The sequence below is a fragment of the Pristis pectinata genome, chromosome 5 (assembly GCF_009764475.1).
Source record: "Pristis pectinata isolate sPriPec2 chromosome 5, sPriPec2.1.pri, whole genome shotgun sequence".
In the NCBI taxonomy this organism is placed as follows: domain Eukaryota; kingdom Metazoa; phylum Chordata; class Chondrichthyes; order Rhinopristiformes; family Pristidae; genus Pristis; species Pristis pectinata.
The window spans coordinates 76835677-76860585 of NC_067409.1; the positions used below are offsets into that span (position 1 = coordinate 76835677).

At 39.1% G+C, this 24909-nt stretch overlaps 1 protein-coding gene across 3 annotated transcripts in view; it reads left to right on the forward strand.

Moving 5' to 3' along the window:
• dtnbp1a (dystrobrevin binding protein 1a) overlaps nucleotides 1–24909 on the forward strand; it is a 132232-nt gene that overhangs the window by 25338 nt on the left and 81985 nt on the right. For all 3 annotated transcript variants that reach the window (XM_052016113.1, XM_052016114.1, XM_052016115.1), the window contains 2 exons: nucleotides 2012–2072; nucleotides 7626–7758. In XM_052016113.1, the coding sequence (XP_051872073.1) occupies nucleotides 2012–2072; nucleotides 7626–7758 (194 nt within the window). The remainder of the gene's footprint in view (nucleotides 1–2011; nucleotides 2073–7625; nucleotides 7759–24909) is intronic.

The window sequence follows — 24909 nt, forward strand, 5'->3', positions numbered from 1 at the left end:
TGGAACAATGAACTTGAAGGCACAGTACATGGTTAATGGCAGGATTCTTAGCAATGTGGAGGGACGGAGACTTCTTGGGGTTCAAGTACATAGATTCCTCAAAGTTGTCGCACAAGTTGATAGGGTGGTTAAGAAGGTGTGTAGTTTGCTGATCTTCATAAGTCAGGGATTGAGTTCAAGAGCCAAGAGGTAAAGTTGCAGCTCTAAGACTCTGGTTAGACCACACTTGGAATATTGTGTTCAGTTCTGGTCACCACATTATAGGAAGGATGTGGAAGCTTTGGAGAGGGTGCAGAGGAGATTTACAAGGATGCTGCCTGGATTGGAGAGCATGTCTTATGAGGAGAGGTTGAGCGATTTAGGGCTTTTCTCTTTGGAGGGACGGAGGATGAGAGGAGTCCTGATAGAGGTATATAAGATTGAGAGAGACAGACAGAGTGGACAGCCAGCATCTTTTCCCAAGGGCAGTAATGGCCGATACTAGAGGTCACCTGTTTAAGGTGTGTGGAGGAAAGTTCAGGGGAGATATCAGAGGTAGGTCCTTTACACACAGAGTGGTGGGTGCCTGGAATACACTGCCAGGGGTGGTGGTAGGAGCTGATACGATAGGATCATTTAAAGACTATTAGATAGGCACATTAAGAAAAATAGAGGGTTAATGGAGGTGAAGTAGAGAGGGGGATAGACTGAATGGGGATAAGGTTAATGTAGGTCGGCACAACATCGTGGGACAAAGGGCCTGTACTGTGCTGTAATATTCTATGTTTCTATGACTGTCAGCAGTTTCATTCAAGAGTGTGGTTGCTGTGGTTAATGCTAAAAGGAAACTTGGACACTGGACATGCAGAACACTTAATGTATGTCAGGAACATTCCTTGATGAAGGCAGATAACAATGATGAAATTTGCCACTGCATCCAATGAACCAGTATAGTCTTTGGTTATTAGATGAAAAGTGTTTAAAGGCCAGGACTTGAACCTGGCATCAAACACATGGTCTACTTGGCAGCAGTGATCTCTATCCTCCAGTAAGATTTAGGAGACATGGATTACCTTGAAAGTATCATGAATACTGCTACTACACAATCTTCGAAATCTACTGCCAGGGTAGGCAACTGTTGTCTGCATTTTCTCCAATGCAGTCTTCCCCAACATTGAAGCTCTGATCGTGTTCAGCCATCTGAGGTCAGTGGGCCATGTTGTCCTTGCATTTGATACCATGCTGCTTAAGCAAGCAATCTGCCCTGAGCTCTATTATCCAAGAGACTTCCTGGAGGATCAAGAAAATGCTTCACCCTGGCCCATGACCCCTCAAAATGAAGTAGCAGCATATGGAAAGGTACTTCATCTTTACAGCTGGAGCAGGGGAATGTCCCAAACAACCCACCTGCTCTCATCAGCACCATCTGCCCTACCTATGGTAGAACTGGCTGATGCTGCTTAGAAATTTTCAGCCCCCTTGGAACCCATGAACTGGACTGGAAACAAGTCGCCCTCAACCATGAAAGCAAAATTGAGGGGGCAGTTGTGGTGCATCAGGTTGGTGTGATCCAGTATTGTCACTGAATGTTCTGAACCTAGGCACTGGATGTTCCCTTGCTGAACTGCCACCCTCACTGGACTACAGTCAGTTGCTGTAATAGCAAATAACTACTGGAGTGTCAAGAGCAGCTTTATTATTTGCTCTGCAGTTTAGAATTTTTTGAGGTAATAACGTATTTTATCTCTACTGTTTTCCCTTGGTACTTTTGCCCAATTATTGCTGAATTTTCTGTATCCTAATTATTTGAACTTTCAATTTTCAAACTCTTATCATTTTTCAACATTAACTGTAAAATCTTACTAAAACTATCTTTATATTGCTGCTGTGCTTTTAAAATTAGTAAAAGAATAGTTTTTTTAAAGTTTCCTTTTGACTGAAAATTGACTTGAACATACTGGAAGAAAGGATGAAAGTAGCTGACATTTCAAACAATGCAGGAAGTCCTCATTTTTTTATTTCTTTTTCAAAGGTACGAGAATACATGGGCAGCCCTTCACAAACGAGCTGAGGACTGTGCTAAAGCCGGAGAGGTATGATGTACGAGTAAATTCAGAAACATTCATTGATGCATTTGTCCCCAGCTAATTGATCAGATAAGTTTCCCCAACTATTGAATATTGCATGAATAATAGTTTTGGGACCCAATGTTTCTAATTTGAACAAGAACCTTTCTATCAGTACATGACTATCATGGTCCCCATTATCTCAGAACTGTGTAGACCTATACTTGTCATTAATACTTCACTGAGCAACTATGAAAAATCAATTTGCAAGCAAACCATTGATTGCTTTGGTTAACTGAATGCAACTTGCTTTGCAGCACCATTGGAATGCATAATGGTTATAGTGTTGTACAGCATAGAAACAGTCTCTTTGGCCCACCATTCTCATGCTGACCATCATACTAATCCCATTTGGCTGCCTTAACTCCATGTCCTTCTGTCTTGCCCATTCAAGTACCTGTCCAAATGCACCTTAAATGTTAAACTGTTTCTTCCTTCATTTCCTCTGACAAATCATTCCAGATACCAGTTACTCTAATCATTATCATATCATATCACATCCCATTCTATCAGAAGAGCCTTCCTGTTTCCCTAATCGTGTTAACAGGAGCACGAATATTCTATTGCGATGAGGACCCCTCAGCTCTCAAGGACAAGATTAAAATTCTGTAGTCTTATTTGGAAGGAGGTCAATAACACCAGACCCAATTTTGGATGAGGCACAGAGATAGTGTTTTGATAGTTCAAAGCAATGATCTCATTCTTGATCTCTTTAAGGAACCACCAATGTTGGAATGATGTCATTCTGTTAGGACATCTCGTGGGAAATATGGTGTAACCCTATGAGAATGAGGGAAACCTCTTTTTGACTGCAGTCAGTCGGTACAGTGATAGAGCACATGATCTCTGAGTGCTCTCTTCATTCTTTGATTGCTGGACTAATGGGCATTTTGTATGTATAGATAAGGGGTCTAATATCTTGACTCAGAATTTGAAGTCGGGCATTTTGGTGCTACATGGAAAGATTGCACTAGTGTTTATCTTGGAATTGCAATAATTGGAGAGTTGTCAGAATGGAGGAAGTAACAAAGGTAGAGGCAACCCCACAAGGATTTGAACACTGAATTTTAAATTGTATTGTTAGCGGTTATAATTTTGGACCAGTCAAAAGTAATAGTATTCTATTATTGTTTAACTATGATTAAAACTGACTAACTCAAAATTCCATTTTTATTGCATGATTAATAATTAGTTTTTTAATTGGGTCTGTTAAGACTGTTACATTTACTATGGATGGCAGTTGCTTAAATTTTAATGAGTATTACTGTGTAGATAGTAATACTCATTAAAATATTAATTAACTTTAAGCTGTTGTAGTTTGGGATTCATTTTATTTGTAAACTGTTCAATTGTTCAAACACCCTGAATACTGAAAACGGGATTGTAGTCTGTAACTTTGGGCATAAATCAGGGATTAAGCTAGGGTTGATAACAAAATTGCAATTGCGATATTAAGCTTGAATGTAGGGAATGTGATATTGAATTTTGTTGGTAATGCCAACATAAAGTAGGGAGTTTGACAAGCAGGAAGGTATGTGTCAAGAGATATGTGGGATTTAGCTACAACCATGTAAAGAAGTACAAGATAATAGATTTTGGGAACAAAAAAAGAAAATTGGAAAGACATAGTAAAATATGGATGCAGGTATTACAGAGCAAAAACTCCAGTAGTCTTCTGGATTTTATGAACAGACATAATATAAGAGCAAAGAATTTATAAATTTATGTGAGGCAATGGCTCACCCATAATTGATTTAGCCTAGTAAATACATAGGGGGAAGTGTAATCTTTTAATTGAAAATTCAGAGTCTATTATTGAACATGAAGAATGTGGAGGAGATCATTTCTTCAGAATGAAACATTAAATCTAGATGTCTCTTGAAATCTCTGGACACAGCCAATATTTATCCCTCAAATAATATGGAATAATTATAAAGTAACATGGAAAACTGATGATCATTTTTTTGACAATGTAATTTGGTAGAAACTTGCAAGTTGCCCATTATGTTCCTTAAATTATGGCAGGGATTATACTATAAATCGAGTGTTTTGGGGGTGACCTAAGATCATAAAAAGTACTCAATAAGTGCATACTATTTTTTGTGTCCAAGTAATTTAAAGTAAAAAAAAATTCTGTGTAATGGCTGTGCAGGCAAACATTTTTCAATTTCTTTGTTGAGAATTGCTAAGTTTTTTATATTTTTTTTACAGCTAGGGTACTTTTCATGAGAAGTCTTTAACTTGACAAAGTTTTAAAGACCTCCTTTAACATTGTTTCTTTTGAATTAGACCTTTCACAATAAAGCATTCTGTTTGATTGGATCAGTGTTCAAGTGGGAAAGTTGGTTGACCACAAAGATTGTTTTGTATTTAAAATTTACTGCGTTGTGAGGGGAAACAGAAGTGTAGGAGATGCAATTTTCAAATCAAGGGAACACATTTTTCCCAGACAAATGTAACATTTGAAATTAATTTTGTTCTAGGTTGTAACAGCAATGTTTAGTTGTAATTCTTGGAAGGATATTTTTCAAAAAAGCAATACTTTAGATTTTCTGGTTTTATTTCAGATTTTCAGCATCTGCTGTGTTTTGATTTTCAAATGCTATCACCTTTCCTTCCCAGAACCTGTAATTTCATGTTCTGATTTCTTGTAATAAGATACTTAATAAAGTGATTACTCCATCTGGTGGTTGTCTGCATTGTTGTTTTATGACCCTTTATGATATTGCTTGTATTTTAGTTGAGCATTTATTTGACTTTTCAGTCACAGAGCACATAAGAAATCTGTGCTCAGGACTTTCGAGTAGCTAGTTTACTCACTGCCTTATTTATCAATTCTTTTATTTCAAATGTTGGCACAGACAGGTAACTTGTACTCTAACCTCTATCACTGTGGCCATTACAAACAGCTAAGATGTTTTAAGTATAATCACAGAAATTTGCTGTTATTTCCTCCTAATATTTGAGGAACGGCCTCGCTCTACTTACAACTTCCCTTAAAGGGGTGATTAACATGGTGTACTCTCCTGCAACCCACAGTGTGTTAAGATTCTGCAACAGTACATTATTCATTTAAGGGATGCTGCTCAATCCACTGAGTTCCTCCAACATACTTTTTGTTGCTCTACATTCTAGTATCTGCCAGTCTCTTGTGTTTCCACTCTTCATTTAATTTATTGGTTAAGAATTCATGTATTATATTTACTCTGATTCAGATATGCTTGTCTGAAAGGCTATTTAAATATTGGCCTAGAAACTAGTGATAGGTGTACTACTTCACTCTGACAAGTTCATTAATAGATATAGTAAAACAAGGGGAATAAAGGGTTTAGGATTATGTGTTGCTATCGTAGTACAGTATTATGTTATGGACTCGCTGAATGTCCCTTTAAGATAGTTAGTAGTGTGTGTGGCGTGCTTACGTCAACGAAAGATAAAGGGCATAATGACATTGTTGAAGAAGTCAGTCAGAGAGAGAAAGGAGAGAGAGACACCAGCCTGCTAGTTTCTCTATCGATGGATGAGAAACAATAACTATGTCTGTTACTACAATCCACATATGGAAATCGGAAGTAATCCGGTGGAGTTCACTTTGTCGTTAACCTGTAGAGGGAAACAGGTATTTGTGTGGACGACCACGATTCGGATGCTTTTGGGGGTGAGGAAGTCACTACCAAGTAAACACTGAGGTGTCGTTTGGGTTCCATCGTGGAACATTTGGATTTCATAATTACTCTCTATGTTCTCTCTACATCTACGTTTTATCTTCAGACAACGGTGGTTGTTGAAGAAGCCTTTGCTCATGTTTCACCTTATGGCTTGCCCTTATGACTTTAAGAACCATTCCTGGACTTGGAGTTTGGGATTTTGCCACACACACACACACACACACACACGAAGAGTTTAGCTTTGGGGTTAATGTTCAAGGTTTAACATTTTTACTTCTAACATACTAACATTTTTACTTTTATTTTTCTTATTATCATAAGTAGTGATTAATAAAATAGTTTTTAACACTGAATCATGACTCAGTGTGTTTCATTTGTTGCTGGTTCGTGACAAAATTGGGGGCTCGTCCAGGATCCAATCCAAAGATTGACGAGGGAGGTCTGAGTTTGAACAAATTGGGGTCTTAGTGGACGACTGATTGTGGTCGGTCTGATAAATTCTTTTTAATTGGCTTGTGTGTGTGGAAACCAGCAACAATGGATACATTTTTTGAAAAAACCCACCCCTGGAGGATTGCAGGGGATGAGGAAGCCTGATTTGGTGAAAATTGCTGCAGAGCTGCCTCTTGAGGCAGTAACGCGATTTATGAGAGAGGCAGATATTCAGAGACTGATAGCTGGCCATTATATGGAAAAGAAGGTGTTTGAGGAGGAGGTGTTAAAACAGTTTCCTGGCAGTGAACCAGCGATTTCTGAGGCACAGGTGCAGCTGGTAAAGATAGAGGCTGAACGAGAGCAAACTCGGTTAAAGTTTGAGGCTGAATGGGAACTAATTTGGTTGAAGTTTGAGTCTGAGGCAGGGGAAAGGAAAGCCCAGATGGAAATGAGGAGGATGGAGCTGGATAGGGAGGAGAAGGAAAAACAGCGGCAGCATGAGTTAAAAATGAAGCGAAAGAGTTTGGAATCTGATTCTGATGATGGTCTTTTAGCCAGCAGGGAGGTTCGATTAGTCCCTCCTTTTGAGGAAGATCAGGTTGATCAGTATTTCCAACATTTTGAAAAGGTTGCTGAGAGTTCAACCTGGCCAAAGGAAGGATGGGCTCTTATGTTACAGAGTGTAATTAAAGGTAAAGCTCAAAAAGCTTATTCTGCTTTGTCTGTTGAGGATGCAGCTGATTATACAAAGGTAAAACAAGCTGTGTTGAAGGCCCATGAGTTGGTACCTGAAGCTTATAGACAAAAATTTAAAGACTTGAAGAAATCTGCAGATCAGACGTACATGGAATTTGCCAATAGAAAGAGAATGTGTTTTGAACGATGGTGCATGGCTAAAAATGTAGTTGGGGATTATGATAAATTGACAGAATTGATGTTAGTGGAAGACCTTAAAAGATGTGTCCCAGCTGAAATAACATATTTAAATGAAAAGGGGGTGGAGACATTACAAGAAACTGCTAGGTTGGCAGGTGATTATGCTTTAACCCATAAATCCAAATGGGGACCACTTAAAACCTTTCAAGAGTTATAAAGACAATCCAGGAAAACCAGAGATTAAATTGGGAGATAATCAAAAAGGGAAGGATGAAAAGAAGCCAGTGCTGGAGAAATCTGTTGAGCGTACTTGTTATTACTGTAAGAAACCTGGTTTGTGACAATTACCTAAAAAGAAATCCACTCCTGATAATTCAGTTGATTATTGTGCTAAAAAAACTTCGAATTATCTCATTAGTTGAATTAAGCAATGTAATTGCAACAGCACGTGGGAAATTAAGGTTAAAAATATTTAATTTTTCAGGTAACCCATTGTTAAATTGTAGTTTTCAAATGTATTTTCATCTGGATTTACTTGCAGGTAGTAGATGGCAAAGTGGTGGTACTATCTGCATACTGGGAGAAGAAAAAGAATCACTTAATGGAACTGCAGGAACAGCTCCAAGAGATTCCAGCATTATTAGTAGGCCTGGATGCCCTGACAGCCAAACTTGGTAAGTTTGTTTTTCTTTAGATCCTATTAATGCTCGTAGTGCCCAGCACTTGTGATTTCCTTGATGTGGTAATGCATTCTGTAATGTTTAGTTAGAAACGTAGAAAACCTACAGCACAATACAGGCCCTTTGGCCCACAAAGTTGTGCTGAACATGTCCCTACCTTAGAAATTACTAGGCTTACCCATAGCCCTCTTATTTTTCTAAGCTCCATGTACCTATCCAAAAGTCTCTTAAAAGACCCTATCGTATCCGCCTCCACCACCATTGCCGGCAGCCCATTCCATGTACTCACCACTCTGAGTAAAAAAAAAACCTACCCCTGACATCTCCTCTGTACCTACTCCCCAGCACCTTAAACCTGTGTCCTCTTGTGGCAACCATTTCAGCCCTGGGAAAAAGCCTCTGTCTATCCACATGATCGCTGCCTCTTATCATATTATACACCTCTATCAGGTCACCCCTCATCCTCTGTCACTCCAGGGAGAAATGGCGAGTTCCCTCAACCTGTTTTCATAAGGCATGCTCCCCAATCCAGGCAACATCCTTGTAAATCTCCTCTGCACCCTTTCTATGGCTTCCACATCCTTCCTATAGTGAAGTGACCAGAACTGAGCACAGTACTCCAAGTGGGGTCTGACCAGGGACCTATATAGCTGCAACATTACCTCTCGGCTCCTAAATTTGATTCCACAATTGATGAAGGACAATACACAGTATGCCTTCTTAGCCACAGAGTCAACCTGTACAGCTGCTTTGAGCGTCCTATGGACTCTGACCCCAAGATCCCTCTGATCCTCGACACTGCCAAGAGTCTTACCACTAATACTATATTCTGCCATCATATTTGACCTACCAAAATGAACCACTTCACACTTATCTGGGTTGAAATCCATCTGCCATTTCTCAGTCCAGTTTTGCATCCTATCTATGTCCCACTGTAACCTCTGACAGCCCTTCACACTATCCACAACATCTCCAACCTTTGTGTCATCAGCAAACTTACTAACCTATCTCTCCACTTCCTCATCCAGGTTATTTATAAAAATCACGAAGAGTAAGGGTCCCAGAACAGATCCCTGAGGCACACCACTGGTCACTGACGTCCATGCAGAATGTGACCAGTCAATAACCACACTTTGCCTTTTGTGGGCAAGCCAGTTCTGGATCCACAAAGCAATGTCCTCTTGGATCCCATGCCTCCTTACTTTCTCAATAAGCCTTGCATGGGGTACCTTATCAAATGCCTTGCTGAAATACATATACACTACATCTACTGCTCTTCCTTCATCAATGTGTTTAGTCACATCCTCAAAAAAAAGTTCAATCAGGCTCGTAAGGCAGGACCTGCCCTTAACAAAGCCATGCTGATTATTTCTAGTCATATTATGCCTCTCCAAATGTTCATAAATCCTGCCTCTCAGGATCTTCTACATCGACTTACCAACCACTGAAGTAAGAATCACTGGTCTATCATTTCCTGGGCTATTCCTATCCTTTTCTCGAATAAAGGAACAACATCCGCAACCCTAAAATCCTTTGGAAACTCTCCTGTCCCCATTGATGATGCAAAGATCATCACTAGAGGTTCAGCAATCTCCTCCCTTGCCTCCCACTGTAGCCTGGGGGTACATCTCATCCGGTTCTGGCGACTTATCCAACTTGATGCTTTCCAAAAGCTCCAGCACATCCTTTTTCTTAATATCTACATGCTCAAGCTTTTCAGTCTGCTGCAAGTCATCACTACAATCACCAAGATCCTTTTCCATAGTGAATACTGAAGTGAAGTATTCACTAAGTACCTCTGCTATTTCCTCTGGATCCATACACACTTTCCCACTGTTACACTTGATAGGTCCTATTCTTTCACGTCTTATCCTGTTGCTCTTCACATACTTGTAGAATGCCTTGGGGTTTTCCTTAATCCTGCCTGCCAAGGCCTTCTCATGGCCCCTTCTGGCTCTCCTAATTTCCTCCTTAAGCTCCTTCCTGTTAGCCTTATAATCTTCCAGATCTTTAACATTACCTAGCTCTCTGAACCTTTTGTTAGCTTTTCTTCTTGACTAGATTTATTACAGCCTTTGTACACCACGGTTCCTGTACCCTATCATAACTTCCCTGTCTCATTGGAATGTACCTATGTAGAACTCCACACAAATATCCCCTGAACATTTGCCATGTTTGTGAAACTCTTTTGCAAATGAGCAAGTAAAATGATCTTGCAAACATAATTTGGAGTTTCAAACCACAAACATTGCAGGCTAAAATGTCATGAATGCCAAAAAAAGATAGTTACAATTTGTTTTAAGAAAAAAACAAACATTTCTAAATATTTTCATCTCTGTGGTAAACTTTGTTACTAGAGAAGTGTTGTTGTAATGAGGCTTAGGGGCTGACACAAATATCTTGCCTGATTATACTCGAGAGTGAATAGAATGTGGAAGCCACCTTCATGTATATTTGTATTAGTGCAAAAATGTTGCCCAAATTGGAGCTTTTCATACAGTTTTAAGTTCTTAGAGTAGGAAATGTAGGTTACTGCACAAAAATGGAGTTAGTGGAGGACGATAATTATGGTTATTCAAAACTCTGCTTTAGTTTACAACAAAACCCCAACAAATGTGCCTGAAAGCATATTTGGAGCACCTTTCAATAATATCTTGTAGCCCTGTATAACAGTATGATGGCAGTGATTTTTGATTTTTGTTTCTCTGAAGTTCTTGGACAATAGGGAAATATTGTATGTTTTTCTGGCTGTTATTTTAGGCTTTATAGATATTTGTAAACTTTCCAGAAATCTGCTTTTATGTCAATACTGTAGGTGTTTCTATTTATATTTCATACCAGCAATTTTGTAATTTGAGATGTTCAGATGTCCCAGTGGTTTGTTGTGCCTTGTCATTTAAGTGAATGTATAAGCTACATTTATTTAAAGTTTTTAATATTGTAAAAGTAAATTGGCTTTTAAAGTGTGTTTCTGATTCTCAGTTGCACAGTGAATAAGTTAACAGCATCTTAATTTTTCTGTTGTAAGTATGGTTCTGCAGAATGATCTTGATGCAATGACTTTCCATAAAGTAAAGTAGCTTGCTATTCCATTACCAACACTTTCTCTTAGATTAGATGCCATGAATCTGTGAGATTATTAAGGAAGGTTTGATGAGCAACATCCCTTGCTTCATTACTAAGTATATCCTTATTTTGTGTAACATCAGCATGCACTTCCTGGATTCCTTATAGGTGGAGTCAGGTCCATTATATAAATATGTATTCCATAGATAATTTTCTATTTGCTTTCATGGAAACTGATTGTTGCTGAGAAGGTCAGTATTTAACGCACATCCCTAAATGGCCTTAGAAAAGGTGGTTTTGAGCAATTTTCTTGACCAGTGTCATCTTTGAGAGGTTACGTAGAATTTACTGTGTGTACTGTATGCTGTTACGTAGAATTTTAGGATTTTGACCCTGTAATGATGGACAAGTGATTATATTAGAGAAGTACTTGCATAAGTGGCAATTGTATCCGTCTGCCACTGTTGTCTTTCCACCTGAAAGAAGTTGTTGGTTGGCAATGTGCTGATGAAGTTATGACGATCTTTTGCAGTGCATCTTGTGGATTGTACAGATTATAACCACTGTGCATCATTGGGAATAAATGCTTAGGGTGATGGATGGATAAATCAGGTGGGCTGATATCTCCTGGATGTTTGAGTTTCTTCAGTTTTTTTTTGGAGCTTCACTTATTCGGGCAAATGGAAAGTATAACATCACACTGCTGACCCATGGCTTGCAGATAGTGGGAAAGCTTCAGGATGTTAGGAGATGAATCATCACAGGATAACCAGTATTTGACATAGTCAGAATTTATGTGGCCAATCCACTTAAGCTTCTGTCCAGCCTTGAACTCCAGGATATTTATGGTGGTGGAATCTGGCAATCATAATGCTGTTAAATATTAAGTGTAGTTTTAAGACCACTTGAGTCTTGATCACAAACATCTGGTTGACAATATGGTATAGTACTTCAGGTACTAACCATCGGTTGTTAGTATTTTTGGTATGCTGAATCAAGGCCTTATTTGCTCTCGGGTGGATGTGAAAGATCCGACAGCATTATTTCGATGGTCAGTAAAGGGGATTACTTTCTGTATCCCAAACATTATTTATTTCTTCATCTACAATATTTGGATAGATTGTTATGCATTATAAAGTCACTGTTGATGGTACCTTGATGTCTGCAGATTTACTTCTATGTTTACTTCAATATACATTGACTACACTTCAAATGTACTTGACTGTAAGTAAAGCACTTTGGAATATACTAAAATGTGTTCGTGAAATTTAAATGCAAATCTTTCTTCCTCCTTTCCCAACATTCAGTTGATGAACTTTCCTGTTTGTGCAGTATTGATTGTGACATTTTAGGGACCCTGAGACGGTGGATGTTTGAAAGAGGCAAAAGAGAGGTAAAGCCAGTGTTGTCAGTGTGCATTTGGAATCCAGTCTTAGTTTTCATTTGCTTTTATTGAGGGGCAGCATGTGGATGAGTACGAATCCCTGGCAAAAGATGGAATCTTGGGAGACCAAATAAAACAAGTTTAAATTAATGAGCCCTTGACATTAACTTCCCCAGCAGAGGAAATGGTGTTCACTCTTTTAAAGCTTTTCATAATTTAATTCTTTTTTCCAGTATATACAGTATCTGTAGAAGGAGAAATGGAAAATGTTTCATGTCATTCTGATGAAAGTTCATTGATCTGAAATGTTTAATGCTGTTTCTCTATCTGCAGAAGCTGCCTGACCTGAATATGTTCAGTTTTTATTTCAGATTTATACTATTTGAAGTTTTTTGCTTTTCAGTATTTCCAGTATACTTTGCATCATCTTGGCAAATATACACAGTGCTGAATACTGCGCAATATACTGTTGTTCTGATCCAACCAGTATTTTATACAAATTCGTTAAATTATTTTTGTTAGTGAACTCTATGCCCTTCATTCTAAAACTCAAAATTCTATATGCTGCCTTGTGATTTTATCTATACACTTGAACTTGCTGTAAATTAGAAACATGAAATTCAGGGTCTCTGCTCAACTTTGTTATTTTTGCATCAAGTATACAGTATATCCTTGTTACTTGTTTTAGTTCCTCATCCAAAAGGCATTATGGTACAACAACTCACGTTAAATATCCTTCCAAAGGCACTGACTACTTTCTGGCATACATTTAGGCAGGGAATGATCCTCCTGTCATTCTTGAAATGTAGTATGGGGTAATAATGTTGAGACTGAGATGCATTGAGTGAATACTAAAAGATCTTGGAAAATCTTTTTCCTTTTTTGCATATTTTTATTAGATCACTATTAACTAGTCACTCTAGTGCTCCTTATTATACACAAATAAGTTTAGGTAAAATATTTTTCATCCGAATCTACATTGGATTGCGTTTATTATACTTTGCCATAATTGGTTGTGCATACTTACTTGTTTGGTGAGATTACCAGATAATGCATTAAATGATAGCTGTAGGCCATGAAGCCATTGTCAGAGGTTTTGTTTGCAATGATATGAAAAATTGTTAGTTGCAAAGTTAGAAGTGGGGACTGGATTATTGGCTACATTGGTTATTCATTTGTGATTTTGTTTGTTTTTGTACTAGTTCCATGTGTCAGTAACTAAGGTGAAGAAAATGTGGAAAAGCAGGCAACTGAACAACAGCTTTAAATTATGTTTGGGGGAATTTCTAGCAATAAAGTTATAGCAAGAAAAAAATTCAGAACAGCCACAATCCTACGATCTGGCAGGTAGTTTAATAAAGTGTCTTGCAATGTGCAGAATTTCCTTTCCTACTGCAAGATTAAAAATTTTGTTGCATTGTAACTTCTGAATAAATGAGTCGCATTTCATCAGTACAAAAGTGAGATACTCTGGATGCTGGAAAAATTAAATAAAAATGGAAAACAGACCTTTACTCTGAAATACTAACTTTCGCTGCCTCTAACCATATTGATGTATATGCTAAATATTTGTAGCAGTTTCTGTTTTTGAATTTCATGAGTACTTTCACTGTTTCCTAAATTGAAATGTTTTATAAATCTAACATTTCAGCTACAATTTCCCTTTCTTTGGCAATCATTGACCTCAGAATTCAAAAAGAGTCATTTATAGGCATTAAATTTATTTTTTGCACCAGATGTCTGCTCAGGAAAATTTATATATTGTGCATTTTAAAACATTTAGCTGTAAAGCCATGATTGTCCACAATAAGAATTAACTTTTTGTGCTTTATTTTAAGTCACCACTAGAGGATGCTGCTGATACATATGTAGTATTAAATCGAGCAAATAGCTGGAGTTGATTAAACCAATATCTTGGAATTGAGTTTTTCAGTTTTTTCATGAGAGTATAGAAATGGGTGATAGGGAGAGATTTGTAAGAACAATTTCATTTGAGGATTTCTCTTATTGTCTTTTGAGTGAACTACTGTTTTGGGAACTCTGGGTCATTTGAATGTAGTTTCCATTGTGATTATTTCAGAAAATGGTGTTTGTGTAGCTCCTTTTAGTACCTCAGAAATGCAGCAGCCAATTTACACCGGAAGATCCTATACATTGTAATGCAATGATGAATCGATGATCCGTTTTATTGATGTTGATGCTTGCCATAAATTAGACTGTAACAATCTAAGAGGAAGGTTTGCCATGAACTACACCTGATTAGTTTAATGCTGGAAGTAAAAAAAACTGCAGATGTCAAAAAAAACTAAAACAAAAATACTAAATGCTGGAAATACTCAGCAAGTCAGGCTGCATCTGTGGGAAGAGAAACGGGGTCAAGATTTCAGGTTGGAGACCCTTCATCAGTTTAATGCTGTATTGTTCTCCAGAGACACGCATCTCATCAAGGCAGTTGGAGAATTTAGTTTTGATTAATTGAACAATTCTGGAATTAATGGTTATTGGATTGTCATGTAAACCTATCTGGTTACCAATGACTTTTATGGAAAGAAACCTGTATTTCTTGCCTAACCAGGCAAATGCAAGTCCAGATCCATAATAATGTGGTCAGCTGCAGTATGAAGTGAGCTATTAAGAACCTGCTCTGTTGTAATCAACATTGACTGTATTTTCCTTTTAACACCTCGGTCCAGCAAACTTTTCTCTTGCTCTATTCTATTCCATTCCATTAAATTATTGAAAGAAAATTACCTGCAATAGCTTCTGATTCTGTTTCCTATACCCATTACCCTGGAATCCATCACCACGCCATAGAATCTATGCTTATCCCATTCTATTTCCCGAGTATATGCTACCATTTCCATGATATTGTCCAAAAATACAGTGCCAGATTCCATACATGTCCTTATGACAGTTTGCTCTGTCTTCACCACTTTTCTTGACTACACTATCTCTGACTTGTCACGCTACTTGTCTGACATCGAATGAGGAATAAGCAGAAATTTCCTTTAACTACAGTAGGGAAGACTATTGCTGTTGTTTGTGGTCCTTATTGCAAACTTCATTCTTTTTCAGATCCCATCCTTGGCAACTCTTCAAAACAGAGTCAAATTGTTTGTTACCTTGCAAGTTTATCTCTAGGTTAAACACAGCTGCTTCATTAATATGTGCACCTTCACAACATTGCCTGAATGCAGCCCTGTCTCAACTCATCTGCTGAAACACTTATTCATGCTCTTGTTCCCTGTCACCACTTTTAAATCTTCATCCTTGTTCTCAAATTCATCTGTACCTCATCCTTTTACTGCAACTCCTTCATTCCTATGCTCCATTTCTTGTGCATCGCTGATTTTAATTGACTTGCCATTTGTGGTCAATTTAAGTTGCTTAAGCGCAAAGCTCTGAAGATCGCTTTCCAAACCTCTGTATATACCCAACACCCATCTTTTGATCATGCTTTTGGTATTTGTCCTGATGGTGCTTGCTGTGGCTCAGTATTGATCGTGCTTTCGCTCATGTCATGTTGGTGGAATTTCTGCAATGTTTTTTGCCAATTTAAAAAATAAATACAGCACAAGAAGCAAACTTGCACTTGAAACTTACCAGATCTACAAGTTAAATGAATGACCTTGCTCATTTTCCATTAATTGCTGCTGTTTGCAGGCCTTCAGGTTTCAAGGAATCTTAAGGCTTTTGGATACTTAATGCAGTACCCTGATGCACCTTGTCATTTTCAGTTATTTAATATTTGGTCATTCACAGGTGGGAGACTAAATGCAATGAATAAAAATTGTTTTAATCTAGACAATAGCAAAACATGCGTCAGGCTGCTGCTTATCGATTGCAGCTCGGCGTTCAACACAGTCATCTGCTCAGTACTAATCAACGTTCAAAACCTGGGCCTCTGTACCTCCTGTAGCTGGATCCTCGACTTCCTTATCGGGAGACCACAGTCAGTGCAGATCGGTAATAACATCTCCTCCTCGCTGTTAATCAACACAGGCGCACCTCAAAGATGCGTGCTTAGCCCACTGCTCTACTCTCTGCACTCATGACTGTGTTGCTAGATACAGCTCAAATGCCATCTATAAATTCACTGTTGTTGGCAGAATTTCAGGTGGCAACAAGGAGGCATGGTTGAGTGGTGCCACAACAACAACCTTGCACTCAATGTCAGCAAGACCAAGGAATTGATTGTGGACTTCAGGAAGGGGAAGTTGGGAGAACACATGCCAGTTCGCATTGAGGGATCAACGGTGGAAAGGGTGAGCAGCTTCAAGTTCCTGGGCATCAGAGAACCTAGTCTGGGCCCAACACATTGATGCAATCACGGAGAAGGCACACCAGCCACTCTACTTCATTTGGAATTTGAGGTGATTTGGTATGTCACCAAAGACTCTTGCAAATTTCTACAGATGTACAGTGAAGAGCATTCTGACTGGTTGCCTCATCACCTGGTATGGAGGCTCCAATGTGCAGGATCGGAAGAGGCTGCAAAAGGTTGTAAGCTCAGCCAACTCCATCAAGGGCACAGTCCTCCCCACCATCGAGGACATCGTAAAGAGGCAGTGCCTCAAAAAGGCAGCATCCGTCACTAAGGACCCTCACCATCTGGGACATGCCTTCTCCTCATTACTACCATCGCGGAGGAGGTACAGAAGCCTGAAGATCTACACTCAACATTGTAGGAACAGTTTCTTTCCCTCTGCTATCAGATTTCTGAATGGTCCATGAACACCACCTCATTATTCCTCTTTTGCACAATTTATTTTTGTAACTTATGGTAATTATGTCTTGCACTGTACTGCTGCTGCAAGACAACAAATTTCACAACATATGTCAGTGATAATAAACCTGATTCTGATTTGTTTACTTCCTGTGATAAACCTCATTCAGTTTGATGCTCTTAAATGACAAGCAAGGAGCATCTTCAATGTTAATTTTAAAATTACGTTCAGAGTGCACTGGATCATAAAGGGTTCCTTTTTAGTGAGACATCAATACGTTTGTGTGGGTACTCGTGCAAAAAAAGTCTCGTGAACATCAAAGCAGTTTTAAACAAACTTTCAGCTTGGATAGTCATTTTTTTGTTATTTGTTTGCTGATGTTTACTCGTGGAGATCAGATGCCTGTAATTATCTTTGCTTTCTAGGATAACTCTGGAGAGCTAACGATCCAAAATCCAAATATATGTATAATGGTTCTCCTTAGAGAACGGGGAATATTAAGTCGTGTAATGTTTCAATGATATTGTGAGCAAAATATCTTTTTACAGTGTAAATTTATATTTATAGCTTGAGTGTAATGTTTAAATTGTAATGTAGTCACTCTTGAATGTCATTTAAGCATGTATAAATAACAGTATTTGTCAGAGGTTATTCTCTCTCTACTTTTTCTCATCAGTTATAATCTTACTAAATCTTGTCTGTTCATATATCTTGGCTTTCTGACAAACGATATTTGTTTGATTTACAATGTAATGTGAGCATGAGAATGTTTATTCTGTACCTGCAGAAATAATTCTAGGCTAGCTGTTTCCCAGCTCCTAGCAACAACTGTCTTTTATTTCCTAACCGTCTGTTCCAATTAGTCAAGTCAAATCTTGGTTGCTCGTATACTTTGAAAGGCATGGTCGCTGATCCCTCTCAAGTATCTGACAGTTTGATTTGTCTCTGCATCAAAAGGTTGTGGGCTTGAGTTACTATCCAACAATTTATATTTGCTGTCTGCAGTAGAGTGGGAAAGAAACTAACTCTTAAGTAGTTAAACATACTGGAAAATATTCAATTCCAAAACATTGGGTCAGGCAAATATTTCAATTGTAATTCTGGTCCTAATGAACTGATGACTAAACTAATGACTGAACACCTAATATAGGTTATTCAGTCTAGCATCAGTACCAATATACCTTTTATGTAACTCCTTTTAACATTCATTCATGTGATGTGGGCTGTAAGGCAAAGCTAACATCTATTGGCCCATCTCTATTGTCATTGAACGGAGTGGTTTCCTCTGCCGTTTATGAAGACAGTTAAGAGTGTTGCTGTGGTTCTGGTGTCAGATTCTGACCAGACCATGATTTCCTTTCGTAGAAGACATTTGTGAATCAGATGTTTGCTTTCGCTAATTACATGTTTAGTTATTGAGTTGGATTTAATTTCCCAGGCTGCTGAGGTGGAATTCCAACTCGTATCACTGGATCATGACCTTTTAGCTTGGTAATCCAGTAACATAATGTTGTCATTCAACTTATTTTAATAATGTATAGTCAAATCTGCTCCTATTTGTGGTCTACCAACTTGAACAATATGCAAACTTAGCAACTGATTTAAATGTTGCCAAGAGAATTATTCAAGATGAGCTGTATTATTTGTACTGTTATTGATTTGTTAAATCCTCTAAATATAGAAGCATGATCAGCCCTTTTTCTTGTTATTGCACCAGTAATTTAGTAGTAAGGGCCAAGGAAGATAAGGTTGACATCTCCACAGGCTTCTTCCTGCGTTGTGCTTAATTAACCACCAAGTGTGTACTGCAGCACTTTTGAAGTGGATGATTTTTCCCTCCCAACATTTAATGACCTGACTGAAATTCAAAACTCCCTACTGTGGAAAATTGTGTTAGCTTAGCTGGTTACTGAACCCAGTTGTTTTGATCGCATGGCCTGAATGCTCCCCACCACGAGGTAGCTTAACTTTCAGTAAATGTTGCAATTAGTTTCTTTGGAACAACAAGTTTTGACGAAATTATAGAACTATTGAATGGGGTAGATAGCCACTTTTTTTTTCACATAAAGCCTTCAGGATTTGCAATCCTGTTTTGTCATTACAATTTCCCATGATGACTCCATATGCTGTCAACTAATCTATTAATGTTCAAGAACAATGTAAGGTCTAACCTCAGTATGCAATTCTGGAATTGGCTTGGTGCTCTTGGCTTGGAGAAGTGATGAATAACCTTGGCTCCCACTTCTTATTACTGTTTCAAGGTGCTCTTGGCTTGGAGAAGTGATGAATAACCTTGGGTCCCACTTCTTATTACTGTTTCAAAGTGTACTTGTTATCTTAGGTTTGGAGATGACTTGCATCTACTTCAGTTCTGTGGTTTTTGAGGCTAATATGGGACCTGCAGAATCTGCCCCACCTGTATTTGATGGGGCAGGTGGATAGATAGTTTGGGAGGTGGAGTACTCTTTCTGCCATCTAGATTCAATGTTCTCAATGCCATCCCATGTTCATTTAACCTCCTAGTGGACTTGGAGGATTTTATTGATGCAGCAATGGTGATAGCTCTCCAGTGTTTTTATGGTGCCTACTATAGGCATCCCATGTTTCATAAACCTGCAGGAATGTAGGGATTACTGGTGTCCATTAAATCATGAGCTCTGGGTTTGAGATCTTGATCTTCAAACAATTTTTTTTCTTCAAAAGAATTACTGCAGGCACTCAAATTTGAGAAAGACCCCCACAGACCCTATCATCAAAGGCTTTTGTGAAGTTGAAAAGGCCACGTGATGGTTAATGCTAATCTGTCTTGCTCTTGCGGTTTTCTCACAATGAAGATCATGTTCATTGTGATTCTAGATGGATGGAATCTACTGCAATTTGGGGAGCTGCTCCTTGGCCACTGGAAGGAGGCAGTTATGGACCTTGGTGACAACTTTCCCTGTGACACAGCAGAGGGATCCCACTGTAGTTACTCCAACTGGATGTGTCTTTCTTGAAGATGGTTATGATTATGGCATCTCTGACATCACCTGGGATGTCATTCTCTTCTGAGATGTAGGAGATGAAGTTGTAAATTGGTAACTGAATTTCGTCTCTGCCAAGTTTTAGAACTTCAGAGGGGATGCTGTCTGCTCCCAAAACTTTTTCTTGCATGTGGCCTTTTCCATGGCAGCAAGTGTGGACCAGATAATTTGCTGTGGAATGGCCCTCATGTCAAGTTTTTCCAAAGGATTTCTAACAGTTGGTGTTGCCTGACTTTTTGTGCTTGACAGGTTATTCTCTTCTTGGCTCTCAGTTGGTGAGCATTTGGATATTTATTCTGTAGATAGTCTTGACTGCTGAAGAATCTACACAAATTGGTTACCGATGAGTTGCTGGAAAGCCTGCATTCTTTCCACCTTCTGTTCTTAGGTCATCGGTTTTCTTTTGAACCTTAATGAGTCTGTAGAAATTTTTCTTTTGGTGTGATGTGATGGAGCTTCCAATCCCAGATTGCCTTGTGTTTGCAGTTAATTAGCTCTTTGACTTCTTGGTTATTCGCATCAAATCAATTGTGTTTTCTGGGAGAGAAATTCAGTGTCTCTTAACAAATACCAAGCTAAAGGTCAAGCTAAATGATCCAGTGATACAAGTTGGAATTCCACCTCAGCAGCCTGGGAAATTAAATCAAACTCAAATAAACCTGGAATTAGCAAAAGCAAACATCTGATTCACAAATGTCTTCTATGAAAGGAAATCAGTCCAGGTGCTGGACACTGCTGTCATCTGTCTGAGAAGAGGCATCTTTGCAGAGTCCTCGAGACCTTCAGCATGGAGTTCTGAAAATGGCTCAATGTTCCTGAGTTAGGGAAGAGAAACAAAAACCAGGGTTCCACTTCTGATCAGTATTTGAAACTGTAGCTATATAGATGTTGTAAAAGACAATATCAAATATAGCTCTGATGTGCCTGTGGGATTTGAACTTGTGTCGCTGCATCAGTGGTCCAGACTGGTGACTTTTAATGCTGCTGCATCATTCTCCTTGTATAGATGTCACTCCTCTGTTTTGAGGAAGCGGTGTTCTCAAGTTTTCTGGCCAGTGTAACTTCTTGCACCACACAAACTTTTAAGCATTTTAAAGCTCATTCTGCTTGCAGTTATTAGCTTTTGAAATTGTACAATATCTACACAGTTTTGCTATACTAAAGCAAAAAGTAATTAGTTGATATAGTTCCAGGGAGCCAGATTCATAACTGACCTTGGTACTGTCTGTGTGGGTTTTCTCATGTTCTTGCTGTGATTGTGTATGTTTCTCCTGGATGTTCTGGTTTCCTGCCATATCCCAAAGATGTATTAGTTGGTTAATTGGCTACTGTGAATTGTTCCAAGTGTAAATAGATGGCAGGAGAATTGGGTTGGGTGAGTGGAGTTATTGAAGGGGATGCAAGTTGAAAAATAGGATTAGTGCAGATGAATGTTTGATGGTCAGCATGTATGTCATGGGCTGAAGGGGCTGTTCCCCTGTTATATAACTCTGAATCTAATTGTATAAGACACCTTAAGATATTCTTAAGGAAAAGCACAATATAAGAGCAAGATTATTTACCCTAGCATAAGTATCACTTGCAAGAAAGAGTGGAAATGGGAAAACAATGACATAGTACTGCACACATTTGTTGTCTGAGTGTGAATCCAGGCACCAAGTGATGTCCTCAAAACAACAGTGTGCAGTAGAAGAAGATAAGTTCAGTCATTTTAATGCTTTCAATTATTTAGTAGTGTTTCAGTGAGTGTTTAATAATTTATCTAAACTAATTTTTCTACTTTAAAACAATTTTAATGGCTCTTAAAGCCACTGCATATCAGAAACATTTAAAAAAAAGTCATACTAAGCCTTGACAACTTTGATAGGAGGCAGCACTTTGCCCTCAACCTTCTCCCCCGTCAAAGATGGACTCACTGAGCCCTGCCACCCAAGTCTGGGATTTGGGGCCCAGTGTGATTGCAGTGATTGCACCTAGGCATCCATACAAGGTTAGTATAGGCTTGGAGACAACACAAGGAATGAATCTGGGCAGCAGGCTGAATCGAACACAGTCAGATTTTTTTTCTTTAAATTTAGTTCAATGTTCTATGTTCATTACAGCACAGTACAGGCCCTTTATCCCACAGTGTTGTGCTGACATTTTATCCTGCTCTAAGATCTATCTAACCCTTTCCTCCCATATAGCCCCACATTTCTCTATCATTCATTTGTCTATCTAAGAGTCTCTTAAATGTCCCTAATGTATCTGCCCCCACAACTTCTGCTGGCGGTGTTTTCCACGCACCCACCACTCTCTGTGTAAAGAACTTACCCCTGACATCCCCCTTATATCTTCCTCCAGTCACCTTAAAATTATGTCCCCTTGTGTTAGCCATTGTCGCCCTGGGAAAAAGTTTCTGACTGTCCACTCAATCTATGCCTCTTATCATCTTGTACACCTCCTATCAAGTCACCTCTCATCCTCCTCCTCCTCCAAAGAGAAAAGCCCTAGCTCACTCATCCTGTCCTCATAAAACTTGCTCTCCAATCCAGGCAACATGCCGGTAAATCTCCTCTGCACCCTCTCTAAAGCTTCCACATCTTTTCAATAATGAGGCAATCAGAACTGGACACAATACTCCAAGTGTGGTCTAACCAGAGTTCTATAGAGCTGCAACATTACCTCGCGGCTCTTGAACTCAATACCCTGACTAATGAAGGTCAACATACCATACACCTTCTTAACAACCCTATTGACCTGTGTGGCAACCTTGAGGGATCTATGGACGTGAACCCCAAGATCTCTCTGTTTCTCCACACTACTAAGAGTCCTGCGATTAACCTCGTATTCTGCCTTCGAATTCGATCTCCTGAGGTGTATCACTTCACACTTATCCAGGTTGAACTCCATCTGCTACTTCTCAGCCCAGATCTGCATTCTATCAATGTCCTGTTGTAATCTACAGCAACCTTCTACACTATCCACAACACCACCAACCTTTGTATCGTCAGCAAACTTACTAACCCACCCTTCCACATCCTCCTCCAAGTCATTTATAAAAATCACAAAAATTTGTACTCCGGAGTAGGAATCTTATCAATGATTGGTAACAAAACAGTTGCAGTGTTTCATCTAGCAGACTTGTAATAAAACTGACTGTTGTCATCCTTGAATCCTGACAGCTCCAGGTTCTTAAAGCCCCCTTGCTTGAGAATAAATGTGAATGAGGGTGATTTCAGTGGTGAAATGCTTGGTATCTGCCCTTGTGCCTTGAATGCATTATTCAGAAAAGCAAAACTGTGAAACTACCTCCCACCATGTAATGGTACTAGCAATGCAGATGCTTCAATACAGTGAACTGTTGTATTTTTCTTTTTAAATGTCCCATAGCATCTTAATTCTGGTGCTAAAGTATTGTCAGAAACTGAAATTCCCTCAACCCTCCCCACCATCCAGGACATGCCCTCTTCTCGTTACTACCACTGAGAAGGAAATACAGGAGCCTGAGGACCCATATTCAATGATTCAGGAACAGCTTCTTCCTATCCTGTCAGATTTCTGAATGGTCCATGAACACTACCTCGTTATTCCTTTTTGTTTTGCATTATATATTTTTGTAGTGTATTTGTTTATTATCGTCACTTGTACCAAGGTACAGTGAAAAACTTGTCTTGCTTACCAATCGTACAGGTCAATTCATTACACAGTGCAATTACATTGAGTTAGTACAGAGTGCATTGATGTAGTACAGGTAAAAACAATAACAGTACAGAGTAAAGTGTCACAGCTACAGAGAAAATGCAGTGTAATAAGGGGCAAGGTCTCAACAAGGTAGATCGTGAAGTCATAGTCCGTCTCATTGTGTAAGGGAGCCGTTCAATAGTCTTATCACAGTGGAATAGAAGCTGTCCTTAAGTCTGGTTGTACGTGCCCTCAGGCTCCTGTAATTTTAACCCAATGGAAGCAGAGAGTAGAGAGAATGTTCTGGGTGGGTGGGGTCTTTAATTATGCTGGCTGCTTCACCAAGACAACAAGAGGTAAAGACAGAGTCCAAGGAGGGGAGGCGGGTGTCTGTGATGCGCTGGGCTGTGTCCACAACTCTCTGCAGTTACTTGCGGTCCTGGGCAGAGCAGTTGCCGTACCAAGCCGTGATACATCCAGATAGCATGATGCATCGGTAAAAGTTGGTGAGAGTCAAAGGGGACAAACCAAATTTTTTTTAGCCTCCTGAGGAAGTAGAGGCGCTGGTGAGCTTTCTTGGCTGTGGCATCTATGTGATATTTATATTAAACAGTAATAGTTTATAGTAAATTTATGTCTTTGTGCGGTACTGCTGGCACAAAACAAGATATTTCATGTCATATAAGTCAGTGATAATAAATCTGATTCTGAAATGCATGGCTTTAGTTTTTGTAGCTTGTGTGCCAACCTGAAATGATATTTATTTCATGTAATTGTGAAGTCAGATGACAATCTATAGAGTAATTCTCCAAATAGACAGTTTGTACATACACAGCTTATGCTGGCTAATGTTGCTACCATTTGTGACCAACAAGAAATCAAAGGCATATCCTAATTCAAAAATAGTAAGACCTTGGGAGCATACAGATACCTGTTGAAATCCTAAAACTTGGTGGTGAAGAGCCTTCTGCCCTACGTCTGAGGTGACAAGGACATTCAATAGGACCTCGTATTCGTTAAGTATGACTATCTTCACAAAAGGGGGTCAGTCTGTTTGTGGTAACTACAGAGGGGTCTTACTGCTGTTCTCCCCAACATGCACATGCACCCTGCAGCCTCACCACCCACCCCACCCCACCCCCCCCCCCCCCCCCCCCCCCCCCCCACAAAACCAGGATTCTCAACTGCCTCCTTCCAGTGGCAGCAATGTTTCCCAAATCAGCATTGATATTATCCACCCAGAGGTATAGTGGACATGATCTTCACTGCTTGACAACATCAG